The sequence below is a fragment of the Spermophilus citellus genome, assembly GCF_964194105.1.
Source record: "Spermophilus citellus genome assembly, chromosome: 5".
In the NCBI taxonomy this organism is placed as follows: domain Eukaryota; kingdom Metazoa; phylum Chordata; class Mammalia; order Rodentia; family Sciuridae; genus Spermophilus; species Spermophilus citellus.
This window is the reverse complement of record NC_138186.1, coordinates 19,278,994-19,294,552: the sequence shown is the minus strand read 5'-3', so window position 1 is coordinate 19,294,552 and position 15,559 is coordinate 19,278,994. Positions and strand designations below refer to the sequence as shown.

The following is a 15,559-nucleotide window of genomic DNA, read 5'->3' as shown; positions in this document are numbered from 1 at the left end:
TATAAAGAAAAATGGGTATCATTTGCAAATTTAATTGTTACATAGTTACTAATTTCATTGCCATTTAAGAAGAAGAATGTTCATGAAACCTGGATTTATATAGGCTCTTTCTCACGAACTTAAATATTACATGTTCATTATGTTTAAAAGAAAGATATTGAGAATCCTTTTTAAAAAGTAGCCTTTTTAATTAAAACTATTATTATGTTTCAGTTAATTTCCTCAAGACACATTAATTCTACCCATGATAAAATTGTTCAAAAATTTTTAGTGTCATTTTTAGAATTTTGAGTGATCAAGCAGTGAATAACATTTTTTAATTAGTACCCAGGTATAGCATGTGCAGAGTTTTGAGTTCAGTCTCCAACACCACACATACATGTACATAAGCACACACACACCCTAAAACCCCACAAGGTATAAAAGTATAAAAGATTTTCATCTCCTTATGGATTTATAATATGATTCTGGAAGGAGTTTGTAAAGTTAAGTTCCCAAAACTTCTATTACTTTAGCAAACTAGGTATGCTGCCTGGGGAGAAGGGGACAACTAAATATAATAATTTTGCTAACTCTTTTTAGGCTTAGAGAAAATGGGAGAACTCCTCAAGAAAAGGAGTAAGTGAACTGAATTGAGTGCCTGGAACGGGAAGAACACATGAATTGTGGGGAGTGTCTGCAGGCATGTGCCCTCATCAGCAGGGCAACCTGGACACCAGGCTTTGTGGCAGTGACAAGTTTGGGAAGCCAAACCTGTGACTCATCTTACACGTGGAAGAGAACCAAGTTGGTCCTAGGGCTGTCTGGGCTCTGGCTACACACAGTCTTTGAAGGAATGCATCCTCAGTCTGGATCCTGAAGTTTCCCAGCGAGATGTATCAACCAATCTAAGATCACCAGACACGAGCAAGCAGAATACTGTGTGCGAATTTCAGCAGAAATGACACTCGGTTGCTTCAGCTATTGAAATTCCTGGCCATAGAGAATAAAATAACTGAGTGAAATGTTTAAAGAAGTAAAGGATGAAATCTCAAAAATGTATAAACAGTAAAAAATATTTTATTCAAAAAAGACTGCACATGAGCCATGAAGCCATGAAAAGGCATGGAGGAAACTTAAATGTGGATTACCAAGTGGAAGAGGCCAGCTGGAAATGTACTCATGATTTTAACTGTATGCATTCTGGAGAATGCAAACCTGTGGAGACAGGGAAAAGATTAGTGGTTGGCAGACGTTATGAAGGAGAGAGGGTTGACTAGGCAGAGCACAGATGATTTGTAGGGCAGTGAAACTACTCTGTATGACATTATGATGTGGATACATGTCACTATATATCTGTCAAAAGCTGCAGAATGTACAACTCCAAGAGTGAACCCTAATGTAAACTATGGACTTTGATTGTAATGTGTCAATGTAGGGATATTAATTGTATAAATGTACCACTCTGGTGGGGAGTGCAGTTGATAGGGAAAGCTGTGTTGGGCCGGGGCAGTGGGTGTTGATATCTGTGTCCCTTCTCAATTTTTCTCAGAACCTAAAACTGCTATGAAAATGAGCTTTTATTTTTTAAAAATGCACATTTGAGATGTAACTAAAAAGGACATGTCGGAAAAAAAATGTTTTGACTGAAATTTAAATTTTTTTTCCTGGATCAGAATTTAGTCCATTATCACAAATAGATTTAATTGTCATGACTCTACTTCCTTTATTAAACCAGGACAGTTTCTGAGTCTTCTTTTGCCCATCACAACCTTCAACACTTTTAGAGATTACTGGTCAGATATTTTGTAGGATGCTCCTGAATTTCACATTTTCTGATGTTTTCTCATGGTCAGATTCAGGTTATACATTTTTGGCCAAAGTATGATGGAAATGAATGCTGTGTCCTTATTAGTATGTTATTTCACAAGGCAACATGGTGTCGATTTGTGTCATTTTTGGTTTTGTTGAGTTCCTTGATAGTCAAACACAGTATTTATTATGTTTCTCTGCCATAAAGTTATTATTTTTCCCTTTTTAAGTATTAGGTTTCTTGTGGGAAGCTGTGTTGAGGCTATGTGAATATTCTGTTTCTTAACATATTTTGCTCTACTAACTTTATAATCCATTCATTTATTACTGTGGTGTTTTCCCAATGGTTATTCTCTGTATCCATCATTTTGTCTAAAGTAATTAGAATATTATAATAAGAATGACCTTTATCTTCTCTCCCACATATTTATTCAGTTATCTCTATCTATATGGCATCATGGATATTTATTTATATGGGTTATAATTCATTGGTAAACATATTTTGGATCCATATTTGGCCGGGAGAAGCTCTATTACTTGACTCTTGTGCCTTTTGATGTCTTTTTTGGCTCAGCTGAATATCCAGATTTATCTTTCACTTTCCTTTTTGCATTCCTTTAATCAGTTATTTCTCAAAGGAATTCTCCTTTTATGAAAGCATGGTATTTAGAAACCCAAACTTATTGTTATAGGGAATGTCATTACTTTAAGGACCAGCCCCACTACCAAATGAACAGAGGAAGGGAATCAGTGTATATCTGTTTCCATTTATGTATTGACGTATTTATTTATACACATGTGTTAAAAATATGAATTCATATGAGTGTGTCCAGTTCCAAGCTAGCACCAAATAAATGGCTTGGTCTAGGAGTCCCCATTGCCTTTGACAATGACAGTGAGAAACCTGGTTCTTTGCTGGGTTCGGTGGCACACACTTACAAACTAGCAACTTAAGAGGCTGAGGCAAATTTTGATGCCAGCCAGGGTTACATATTGGGAACCTATCTCAAAATGAAAAAGGACTTGGGATGTAGATCGGTGAGAAAACACCCCTGGGTTTAACCCACAGTTCCACAAATAACAACAACAACAACAACAACAACAACAACAACAAAAAATAGAAACTTGGTTCTTACCCAAAATTTATTTTCTGGTTTGATCAGCTATATAGTAACCATATAAGGTAGTTTCAGAATTATTAGTATGTATCTCTATGGGAAAAATAATTACTAATTTTTATGCAGTTATTTGCTATTGTGATTTTAACTATAGAAAAACTCATTAAAATTCTGTTTTTCAAATTAAATTCTTTGTTTTCTTCAGTGTGGCTTTGTCATTTATTTAGAATAATGTTCTACACCCTGTTATCCTTTGTATTTCATTTTGGGTTCTAGCCACCTCTGGATGGATTTTGTTTTTTAGTGTTTTGAGTTACTAGAGTAACACGATTCTGTAAGTCAGAAGTATAAAAAAGTTTACACAGAGAATGTCACTACCCTACCCTGATCTTTTTACTCCATTCCCATTCACCCATTTTTTATTCATCCTGTTTCTACCCATTTTCTTGCAGGTAATTTATTTGTTCAATTTTTGTTTTATGCTTTAGTTTTTTGTTTTTGTTTTGCATGAATGAAAAAATATACATGTATTTTATTATTATATTCCCTATACAAAACATGACATATAATAATATCTATTTCGCACTTTGCCTTTTTCACTTCCCAGTTTATCTTGGAAATCATTCAATATTCGTTCGGAGAGCTCTTGTTTATTACACCTACCACTGGTGCTCTATTATATAGGTAGTTCATAGTTTATTCACCATGTCTCTTATAGTGCAAGATTTTTATTTTTAATATTTTGCGGTTTCAAAAAAATGCTATGAAAACCTTGGAAAAGTGCATTACTTTGGGAAGTATACCTTTGGGATAAATAGCTAGAAACTGGAGTAGTGGGTCAGGAGATGAACAGTAAGTGTAGTTTTGTAGGATGTTGCCAAATTGAACTCAACAAGAGTTTTTCCAGGCTCCATTACCACGACCATGTATAAAAAGTGCATGTTTTCTGAAGTCTCCCCCAAAGAATATGTTGTCTAGCTTTTTAATTTGTGCCAGCATCATAGGTTAGGAATAATATGTCAGTGGTTAATTTGCATTTCACTGTCTGATTTTTTTTGTATATTTAAGGGTGATTTTCACTTATTGTTTGAGGATAAATAGTTCATGTATTTTTCTCTATTTAAAATTGAGGTTCTGCCTTTTCTTCAGTTTTTAAAAGTCCTTTATGTTAGAGATTGTATCTCTTTGTGGTGTATGTTGCTTCTTTATTTTTTTTCTACTTTTATATCAGGTTTTATATTCTAGTTTTATATCAGGTTTGCCATGGGTTTTTAAAAATATTTTTATTTTCCTATTTTTATCTGTTTATTCCTTTGTATTTAACATTGTTTTAGGTATTTTTCTTGAATCTAGTAGGTAGCTGGGTCATGCTATGTGTCCAAATTTAACATCATTTTTCCCCTTTAAGTGTTATTCCGAATTAAGTTTATTTGCATTTATTGATACAATGGCTGTTTGATCTCAACTTGTCATAATATTTTGTGGCTGTGCATTATTTTATATTGGTTGGTTTTTTTATAAGATGTAGGTTATTTTGCTCTTGAATTAAACTTTTTGTTGCTATTCAGAAAGGTTATATATTTTTTAGTGATTGCTTTTATATTTACTTCTTTTAAACACCTTACGGTACTGCTTTCTTAACTTTTTATAGTCTAGTTTGTTTTTAAGATATTGTCTAACTATTGACTACATGATAATCAATGATTGTATTCTATATTCTGATTTTTAGTTATATTATTTCTACTTTGTTGGATCATGTCACATGTAAAAATTGTATATGAGTTATCCAACTTAATCTCCAGCTTTGTTATAGTCAAATCTGCAATTTTATTTTATTAATATTCTCCACATTAGCTTTTATTTCTCTCTCTCTTTTTTTTAAAATTTTTTTTAGTTGTACTTATTTATTTTTATGTGGTGCTGAGGATTGAACCCAGTACCTCACACATGCAAGGCAAGTGCTCTACTACTGAGCTACAGTCCCAGCCCCTCTCTCTCTCTTTCTTTCTTTTTTTCTTTTGCTGAAAAATTCCCATTTATTTTTGCTTACATGAAGTTCTTGCATTGGTAAATTTTCAGAAAGATCTCCCTGATAATGTAGCATCCCTGTGTCTTTAGGCTTTTTCTATACCCTTGATCCTTTAAGGACAACATTGATGGATATAAAATTCTTGGTCCATACAGTTTTAAATTGAGTTGTTTGATAATGTGGCTCTACTGTTGCCTTGTTGTTTTTGTTTTAATTTATTTTTAGTTGTAGTTGGATGCAATTCCTTCCTTCCTTCCTTCCTTCCTTCCTTCCTTCCTTCCTTCCTTCCTTCCTTCCTTCCTTCCTTCCTTCCTTCCTTTCTTTCTTTCTTTTTCTTTTTTTCTTTCCTTTTCTTTCTTTTTTGTGCTGAGGATCCAACCCAGTGCCTTGCATGTGCTAGAGGAGCGCTTACCGCTGAGCCCCAGCTCCAGCCCTTGTTGCCTTGTTTTGTTTTTACTTTTGAAGAATTTCCCTTGCCCCTGTGATTCTTACTCATTTATTTTATTTTAGTTTTGTTTTCCTAGAGGCCGTGAGGGCTTTTCCATTGTTATCTTTTCAGTTTAATGGGTTAACCATTTAGTCCTCCTTAATTTATTTTCTCAAGTTCTCACTGTCTTTTTTTCCCATCAGTGGCATTCCATCATGTGACTTTTCTCTTCTGGGGACTACAGTTATATAAACACTGTCCCTTCTTTGCTTCTCTTCCATTTCTGCCACTTATTCTCTCTGCCTGTTGTTCATTTTAAAATTTTGAATTGTCTCTTCCCTTCATTGCTTTTCTGCTTTTCTTCAATGTTCCTTATTAAATATCCATTGACTCCATTGTCTCTTTTGTACTTTACAATTTGAAATTGAGTTTTGAGAAGATTTAATTTCTTTTTTTTTTTTAAGATTTAATTTCTTCTGTTTTATTCCTGAGTCTGATCAATTCTCCTTGCAAGTATTTTTTCACTCATATATTTGTTGTTAATTTTTGAGATTGGACTCGAGTGACTCACTGTAATGACTGGTGAAGTTAGATCAGCCTTACCACCTCACTCTTTTCTCTCTTCTTTCTTTCCTTAGGTTTTTCTCGGCTTGCACTTGATTTCCTCAGAGGCTCCTAGTGAATTAAGAATAGCATTGTTCCCTCCCTGGGTACCTTTTTATACAGTTATTTTGATGCTCAGGAATTCCGTTTTTCACATTATGCTGAGGGAATGGTATTTAATTGTTTCATTTGTTCTTTTGTTGTGACAAGACTTTGGCACTTGTCATTGTATTTGATGCCTGTGACAGGATCTTTTTCTGAATTTTTTTTTTTTTTTTTTTTTTTTGGTAGTGGGGACTGAACTCAGGGGCACTTAAACACTGAGCCAATTCCCCAACCCTATTTTGTAAATAATTTTTCTGGGCATTTAAAGGAACTGCCAGTCTTGGTTTGGCTTAATCCATTTTCACAGCCTGAGGCTCTCCCTATTGCCCAAGGAATGACACCTAACTGCAGGTATACACAAAGACTAGGTTGTGTTCTTCCTTATGATGAGGATGATTCCTTTAGGGATGTTTGTTTCAGACACTCTGACTTGGTCAGACGCTGGGTTTCACTTTTGTCTCACTTGCTATTTTAAGTTGTCACAACCAATGTTCAGGTTTTCAGTTGATATGTTGGGTAGGCAAGATATTCCCAGTGGCTTTGTGCTAGGCCTTTTTTCCTGGTTTTATACTTTCTCATAGAGTTTTATTTAGTAATTTCTATTTTATTACTTTTTCAATGCTCTTGCCAATTGTTTAGTAGCATTTATCAGGAGAATTCATTCTAATAATTGAACTCAACATTAGTAGAAATGTCAGTTGATTAATTCTTTAAATAAAAACGTTTGTTTTTTTTTATTTCATGGGACTTCTGGTGGGAAGGATGATAGATTCATATACACAATTCTCTTTGTTACTCAAACTCCTAGCTCAGGTAGAGACCTATTTTTCTACCACAGATGGACAAAAAAGTAGGTCTTTACCTACTTTTATTGGTAAAGCAACTTTTGACTACTAGTAGCTATGATTGTTAGTGATGATGATAAAGGTGATAATGAGGAAAATTTATTTTGCCATTGCACTATGCCAAGTACTCTGTATTTTCATGTGTTATTTTATTTATCATAAAGTGTGTTGAGTGTTATCTCATTTTATAGATCATTACCAGAGGCGTATCTACCAGATTTCTTGCATGTGTTCACATGGATCGTAAGTGGCAGAAATGTGGGGCAATTCCTGTCCTGGGCTTTGGAAATAAAAGAGTAGCAAATGCTTCCAGCATGCTTCCTGCCTTTGTGGACTTCACAGGATTTGATTCCCAGACAATACTTTCTTACCTAGTCCCAGGTCACACTACATGGACATTGTGGGATAGTTGGGGATATCATTTTTGAGTCTGAAAGCCTGATTCATTTGTGTTTTCACTAGAATTGAGGATACTGTCTCTAACATGGAAATGACTATAACTTTACACAAATGTAAAACAGAGAGATATCAGCAAAGATGAAAACAGTCTCTTAATTCCCTAGACTCTCTGCACCATGTAGCATAGAGCTTTACGCAAAGTTGCTTCTAAGTGGATGTTAATTTGGGTGTTTTTATTAAGTATGATATATAGTTTTTATTGCATATTATAACAGATTAAATTTTGTGTTTTAGCTGGATTTCTATATTATTTCAACTGGCTTTGTGTATTTATTCTTTTCCTTTTGGTTTACAGTTATTTGCTGATATAAAGGATGGAGACTGCCTGAAGCTCTTTGAACAAAGTTCTCGCTCTGCTCATAAGCAAGAGACACATACCATGGAGGCCTTGAAGCTTGTAGAGTTTGACCTTAAGCAAACTCTCAGCAGGCTTGTGACACACCTGTTTGGAGATGGTAGGTACTCAAATGTCTTTCTGTTAGGGTTAGATGTCCAGTAATTACCATCTTCGAAGTCATAAAGGTTGAATCTAGATATTTTGTTTAAGTGGTGGCATAATGGTTTCAGTTCTACTGGGATACAACCCATGAATTTCTTGGTTTATCCCATTTAAACTCAAGAGGATATGAAAGTAGAATTAAGTAGAGAAGAAAAATGTTTATAACCTTCAATAAGAAAGATGATGGCTTAGGATCAGTGTAATCAGTGGAGAGAGAGTATACCTGCTAATTAGTGTTATTAGTATATTATTATTAGATCAGACTTTAAATGTGACTGAGCCCAATGGAAAATTTTATATGGTAGTATGTGATTACTACTATCAACAACAAAAATATTAATGGTGAATTTCCTGTTGGTGGACCAATATTGTTAACATCTGGACTCTCACTTTAGTCATCATTATGCCTATTGTCAAATGCATAATTCATGTAATATTTAAGAAACCACTAAAGAGTCATATAAATTCTTTATATACACACAATGTTAAAAATAGCAAATCAATTTTAGGATAATATCTTTTCTAGGAGATGGGGAATCGTATTAGGGGTAGAAACCAGGCTTCAAGTGTGTTAATAATTGTTTTATTTTTTAAAAAAATATGAAGTTAAATATGACAAAATGTTATGATTTGATAAACTGAATATGGGTGTGTGGATGGTTGCTATTTTCTACCCCTGCCTCTAGTTGTGAAATATTTCATATTAAAGTAGTATAATGCAACAGTAAAAAGGGTTTCAGATAGAGAGTTTTGATGTGAAAATTCTATTATAGCCAACTTCTCTTTACTTTCATGACAAAAGAAAGGAATTGTTATATTTTTAACAGTAATATCATCTAACACTGAAATACAGAGAGATGGATTATAGTGTTCACACCATTTTAGAGGAAGGTTGGGATAGGAGGGATTCTAGTACTTTTAGGAGATATATTCTGTCTCAAGTAGCTATACAGAGTCAGGCTCATCTGAATTTTTCCCTTGTCAAACTATGGAAAGAGATTTTTAGAATCCTCCTTTTTTATGCATTCCTACACTTTTCTGCAATCACATTTTGTTAATCTCACAATTTAGTATTTGTGAGATTAACAAACTGGATTTTCAAGGAGTTGCAGGCATCATGATATATAATAAGCTAGATATAATCCTTGTCTTCAAGAAGCCACAGATCTTAAATCCTCTGCTAAGAAACATTAAGTGTTCTGTGGACACAGGGGAGAGAGGCCTCCTCCAGGGCAGAGTATGCTCTCAGAAGGGTTCCTGGTGGAGGACAGCCCCACTAACACTTTGAGGATAAGTAAGAATTAGCCAGTGAAGGGGTTGGTTACTAAACAAGAAGAGGTTGAGGAAGAAAAGAAGACAATATAACAAAGTAGGTGAGATACAAATGCTAGTCCTTGAAAACACACATTAAACAGAATAGCATTAAGGAAAGAAAAAAAGAAGAGGAGACAGAGAGGAAGATGATTGGCAGCAAGTCTTATGCCCACTGACAGATGGTAGTGTGGAATCAGGTGAAAATGAAGTTCTCTACTATCCACTTATTCTGAAATATTGAACAGGTCATTTACAGCTTTAGCCCTCAGTTCTCTAACTTCAGTGTTGAGGCAATACTTATTTCATGTGAGAATAAAATGAGATAAACATGTGAAAGGTGCTTTATCAGTTAAAGATTTTAAATCAATTTGAAAATATGTAAAAATGACAAAAGTAAAGGAAAATCAAGGCAATAAAAGCAGGAACTGTGAGGAAGGAGAAATGTAATCAAAGAGGGATAGTTGTGGTTGCTTTATCTCCATTGCTGCTCGTGGAAATGGAAACAGCCCTGTGGCCCAGCTGTCATGATGTGGAGGTTGGCTTTAACATCCTTACTGAGTACTAGCAAATATTTTAAAAAGAAACACTATGCTAGACCCTGTGCAGATTGAGGATATACATTTCTCCAAATGTGATTCTTTATTCTTCTTCGTGTTATTATTTTTAACATTTGGATTTGTATAGCTTTCAAAACTGTGCACTGAGGTGAAAATTTCCAGAGAGCAGATTTTTGTATAAAAAATATTTCTGCAATATGTGATTTTTCTGACTCTGATGGCTGTCTTGACATGGTAGGCAGGCTCATGGCAAAGAATTAGGAATCTTACATTTTGAAACAACAATGAAGTGGTAGCTTCTCTTTTTCAGGCATATATTTACCTTATTGTTTTAAAAATGTTGTTAACCCACACTTTTCAGCATCAGATTTCATTACAGATAGGTGTTGCTATTATAAAATCTTCAGATTCAGTCTTTGTTTGTATTAGCAGAATCGCGGAATGGAATTCAAGTAAAAAATCCACCTTGGACAACATGTGGTATTCATGTGTCCTAAAGTCTGTCAGTGAAAAAAGCCTTGTAGTCTTTTGTTTTCTTGCAGCCATGATCAGTTTTACCTCCAATCACACAGTAACTGAATGCCCTGAAATTGCTGAGAGACTCTGCCCACACAGCTTTGCCTCATGCTGAGAGCCTTGGTTGGAAGAGCTTGTCCCTGGGTTTGCCAGGCTTGTCAGGTCTGCTGTGCTGCTTCTTCAGGGACATGCTGAGCAGGGTGAGAAGGTGACCTGAACCCAGACCCAGTTCATGAACTACAAGAGTGAGAGGGTCTGTGTCACAGAAAACAAATAGTGCTGTGTGTTTTCTTAGTGTTCATACTGAATAGTAATGATCTCCTCAAGATTCTTGGCTGTTTCTCTTGACCCTAAAGAAATGTGATTGTTCCTATTTTAAGGATTTCAGAGGCATCACTTAATTGTGGACTTTTGTTGTTACTTCTTTGGTCTGTGTTTGTGTACATGTGTCTGTGTATGTGTTTTGCAATCTTCTGAAGAATATTTTTGGCCCCATGAATGTGAATGTTATTTGATCAACAATAGAAGAAAAATAAATATTAAAAAAAGAATAATGATGATAATAACAACAATAGCGATGATAGTTAGCACTTTTAAATCCTGTGCTGAGCACTTTTACAAAGATGTTTTTCTTTGGTCTGCATCTGTGATCCCCATTTTTCACCTGAGGGGAACTGACACAGAGAAATCCACATGAGGATCACATGCTGCTAAGTGTTGTGGGCAGTTTTAGCCCATGCAGTTTTATTTCTGAGCCCATCGTTGATTTTTGCATTTATGAAAGGACAGAAAGCAATCACTGAATAACATTTCTGAGCCAATTAAAACAACCTGGTGAGAATCGGGCCTCTCTCTAGGAACTGCCTTCTGACCCCTGCTTTCTTTCCTCTGTTGTTTTGGCTTGTGGTACCCAGCTTGTGGTAAAGCCTGTGTTTGCTGCATCATATCCAATTACATTTTGGATACCAAGGATTGCTTAAAAACTTCACTCTTTCTATAGTTATTTAATCAATGGGGACTGCTTTGCAAGCCTTGGAAATACTCAGCAACTCTTTTAATATTTGTTTTTATGGTCTAGGTTTTTCACCTTTTATTATATTATTGGATTTCTTTGTTCTTGAAAAAGCAAAATTAAAAATTAGAACACACTATTTCCTTGTGGCAATTTGTTGTTATTACAGTTGCTTTAGTTTCAGGGTTTTTTTTTTTTCTTTCTTTCTGCAAATGTGTTTTATTATTTTCTGCTAACATTTCAATTGTACCAGCATCCTAAGGCAATTATAAGAGAGGTTATCATTTCAGAATTAGAAGGAAATAAAAGAACCCTTTAGACTGTCTTTATGTTTGTGTAATTCATTGTCGTTTTTCATATTTCTCAATTGTTTTCATTTTGTACCATGTTTGGCAATCATTTCTTTTAGAGCAACTGCAACGGGGGTTTAGGATTCTTAACATTTTATTTAATTTCTCTTTCTGTCCTTTGGGTTTACAGCCCTTCTTTTGTACAGTCTCTTTGCTAAACATTGGAGTTTCCCTTTATAATGCATTGACCTCACAGTCCAGTTTAGATCAGCGGGTCTAAAGGAGAGATGGATTGTGCTACTATGCTGCTGATTAGATATGTTGCCATGGGGCCATTGTGTCTTTACCTGTGTAAAATCAAAAAGGCCCATGTTGGTCATTGAGAAGCACTTCCCATCACCCTGCTAAGGAATCTCTGCTGATGGGAATTCAGGAAGCTTTTAGCCATCTTCTTCTTAGGGGGACAGCCTCAGCTGCCGAGAGTCTCCTTGCCCTAGGATGTGCCCATTCCAGGACTGCCCACATCCAAAGATTGAAGGTGGCAGGAGCATAAAGGCCTTTCAAGGGCCAATTCCGATGGGCTGTCTATCTCAGACCTCTGGCAAGGATCAGGCTTTGTTGGGTCTGATTGCTGTGGTTGACTTATCCCTCTGCCCAACCTGATGCCACCACCTTCCTTTCACAGGTGTTGATTTCACCCAACCCTGCTTGCCAACCCAACTTTATAGGGACCCACATCTGGTGGCACTCAACCAAAACATTCTAGGCCCCTGCCTTGTGAATGATGTCCTGCTCAGGAGGGAGGTCCTGTGGCCATGGTAATGAGGATCTTATGCGTTTCATATCATTTTGTATTTTTTCTACTCCTGAATTTTTGTTAGTGTAACTGAATGAAATCAGTTGGGATTAACGTTTACGATTATAAATGTTAGCTCTACTTTGCTCCTAAAGTTAAAATACTTCTAAGATTATCACTTTTAATAGTTTTTACATGAGCTCTCTTGGCTGGCTGGTGCCGCCTGATTTAGAGAGTGTTATCATTCTCTCTAGTGCTCCTAGACAATGATATAACAAAGCAGTCATTTCATTCAAGTGGTATCCAGTTGCCTGGTGAGAATCAGGCCTCTCTCTAGGAACTGCCTTCTGACGCCTGCTTTCTTTCCTCTGTTGTTTTGGCTTGTGGTACCCAGCTTCACTCTTCAGCCTGATCCTTGGAACTTTATGAAATGGGGATGTGAAGTGTCTTGCTGTGTGCCAGTAGAGGTGCTCAGTGGAAACAGGGCTTCCCCTTAGGAATCAGTTGGACAGAGAATCAGATATGTTCTAAAACTCCCCTTCTTTGGGGACTCCAATTACATGTGTATTTGGCCACTTGAAACTTTTCCGTTTTATTTCTCCGATGCTCTTCCTTTTTATTCTCATTTTAGGTTCAGATTTTAACCTCTGATCATTTTGATAGTTCCTGTTACAGTCTTTTTCTGCAATGTCTCATTGCTGTTAACCCAATGCTCTGTATTTATCTCATGCATGTGCTTCAATTAGTCTTTTGTATTGTCCCTATCTGTACATTCTTTTAGCTTTTTGAACATAGTGAGTATCATTATAATATGTATTTTAATATCTTTGTTCCTAAATATTGTCTGTTATCTCTTGATAAATTGCTATTGATTTTCCTTTACTTAATATTTCTCTTCTATTTTGCATGTCTGGATCTATAGGATCTAACATTGTAAATTTTACCTTGTGATGCATTTGAATGGTTTTGTTTTCCTGATAACATTTAGGAACTTTGTTCTGGAAATATTTACAAGAACTTTGATCCTTTTATGTCTTCTTTTTAAGCCTTCTCAAGTAGGACCAATGTAGTGTTTAGTGAGGAGCTAGTACTAAAGGAGCAATACGTTTCTTAGTACTGTAGTTGATAACTTAAGAATTGTGATGTTTTCCGCTTGGCTTTTGGGAACCAGCACTATTCCTGATCCTGTGTGAGCATGATACTCTTCCCTCCTTTCTTATGGCTTGTTTCCTGGCCACAGTTGGTTTCTAGAACACTCAGGCATAGGTTAGTATTCCTTTGAATACTGCAGGGACTCTTCTGCAGATCTCCTGAGCTCTGTGTATCGACCTTTTTTCCTTATTCTATCTGTTACACTCCAGTCACCCTGATTTGTCCAGACTCCTAGCTCTTCCTCTTCAGCTTTGGGAGATAGCTGGGTTCTTCTGTTTTCTCCTTTCTTCCTGAAGCGATATTAGTTTTCTTCCCTTAGTGTTAAGTGTCCTTGGTGACCTGGAGTCCTATGTCTTGAGTGGCATCATTTCATATCTTCTGGCCCTTTAAATTCATGGGTTCTACTTCTGCAAATTCAACCAGCCTTGAATCAAAAATATTTAAAACAAGGAGTCCGTTCTGAATACTTAAAAGAGTTCTCTTCTTGTTACTGTTCCCTAATCAATACAATCTAACAGCTGTTGAGATAGTATATTGTAAGTAATCGGGATCGGATTTAATGTATCCAAGACAATATGTGCTGGTTTTATGCCAATATTGTGCTATTTTATAGAAAGCTTCGTGAGGCTTTATTGAGTGTCCCTACCAGCACTGGTACATATGCCAGGGGATATAGCTGATCCAGTGCGAACGGCCGGACTCCCTAAGTCTTCAGCTTTTTAGGGGCACAGCCCCAGGTTGCATTTGGAGGACACATTTTGTCATTTCGTCTTGCACCAGCTTGGAGTTTATCCCATCCCAGCCTCAGGTCTTGGGCTTCCAGCCTCCGTAGGCCCTCATCCAGCAGTGTGTTGCCCTGAAGCTGATGGCTCCTGTCTTCTGCTTTGGTTATGGGCCCAGAGTCCAGCAAACCTGTTTTATTTTCTCACTGCACTGCGTTCATGTTCTGTTTCTGGCTCATGGAGGTGTTCCTCTTATCTGTGAACTTCACTGTACCTTGTTTTTCTTTCTTTTTTTCCCTGTGTGTGTGTGTTAAACTAGGAGTCTGGCCATGCTATCTTGGTCTTCTGAGTGCACTTCGCATGTGAGCCAAGATAATGTCACATTCACCATCTCTGCCAGTGGAGGGCAGCCTGGGACTCTGCTTTTGGACACACCTGGCTCTGATCTTAGCAAATACTGACTTGACTTGAAATTTAGATTAGATACGTAAGCGGTCTGAGCCACATTTCCTTCATCTGTAAGGTGGAAATAATAATTAAGGTGCAGTGAGTCTGCCAGCCTTACATCCATGTAAGTGTTCAGTGAGAGAAGGCATCGACATACTTCACACAGTACCCAGTACATGGTAAATGAACCCCAAATGTCAGTTACCTTAGGAACACAATTTAGAAATGTTTGGGGTTTTTTTTTTTCACATTTTATAAAAGGATGAGGTTTTTTCTTTTTAAGATTATTCTAATTTCTATGTCATTCAATTTAAAAATCACCCATTGAGTATTTATTATATGCCAGGTACTTTGCTATATTGTTTGCATAATTCTGCAAAATAAATTTTTACTAAAGTTCTGTGAGGTAAGTATTATTCTTAAACAAAATTGAGCCCCTGAGACATTAACTTGCCCAAGATCACTTGAGTAAAAGTGGTAGAGTTGGGATTTGATCCTAGTTCTGTGACAGTTTTTTGGATCCATGATGTCCCACCCATCCAAGTCTCTAGGACCAGCTCCCTGAAGGCTGTGGTGTGAGTCTATAAGGCATCTCTATGTAATCTGCTCAGAATATCATTTCCTTAGGGCCTGTATTAGGGAGAAGGATTGGGAACCAAAAGGCCTATGCTCTGGCTCACTCCAAAAATGTGATTCTATTAGACTGCTGCTTGTTAAAGAACAGGGTCTGTCACTTTTCCTAGTGCCTTTACCCCATACCTAGATTTTAGAATGAGGGGCCCTATTAAATTGAATTGTACTCCATTTCTAACTTCATTATAAGGTGCAGAAATGATACCAATGTCTTAAAATTCAAGCCCTAAACAAGAGGATTCCA

General features: G+C 36.3%; 1 protein-coding gene across 14 annotated transcripts in view; it reads left to right on the top strand.

Annotated features, from left to right (window-relative positions):
- The window catches only part of FARS2 (phenylalanyl-tRNA synthetase 2, mitochondrial), a 531,440-nt gene that overhangs the window by 150,895 nt on the left and 364,986 nt on the right, over positions 1-15,559 (top strand). For all 14 annotated transcript variants that reach the window (XM_081295218.1, XM_081295209.1, XM_081295212.1 and 11 more), the window contains one exon: positions 7,673-7,832. In XM_081295218.1, coding sequence (XP_081151344.1) covers positions 7,673-7,832 — 160 coding nt within the window. The remainder of the gene's footprint in view (positions 1-7,672; positions 7,833-15,559) is intronic.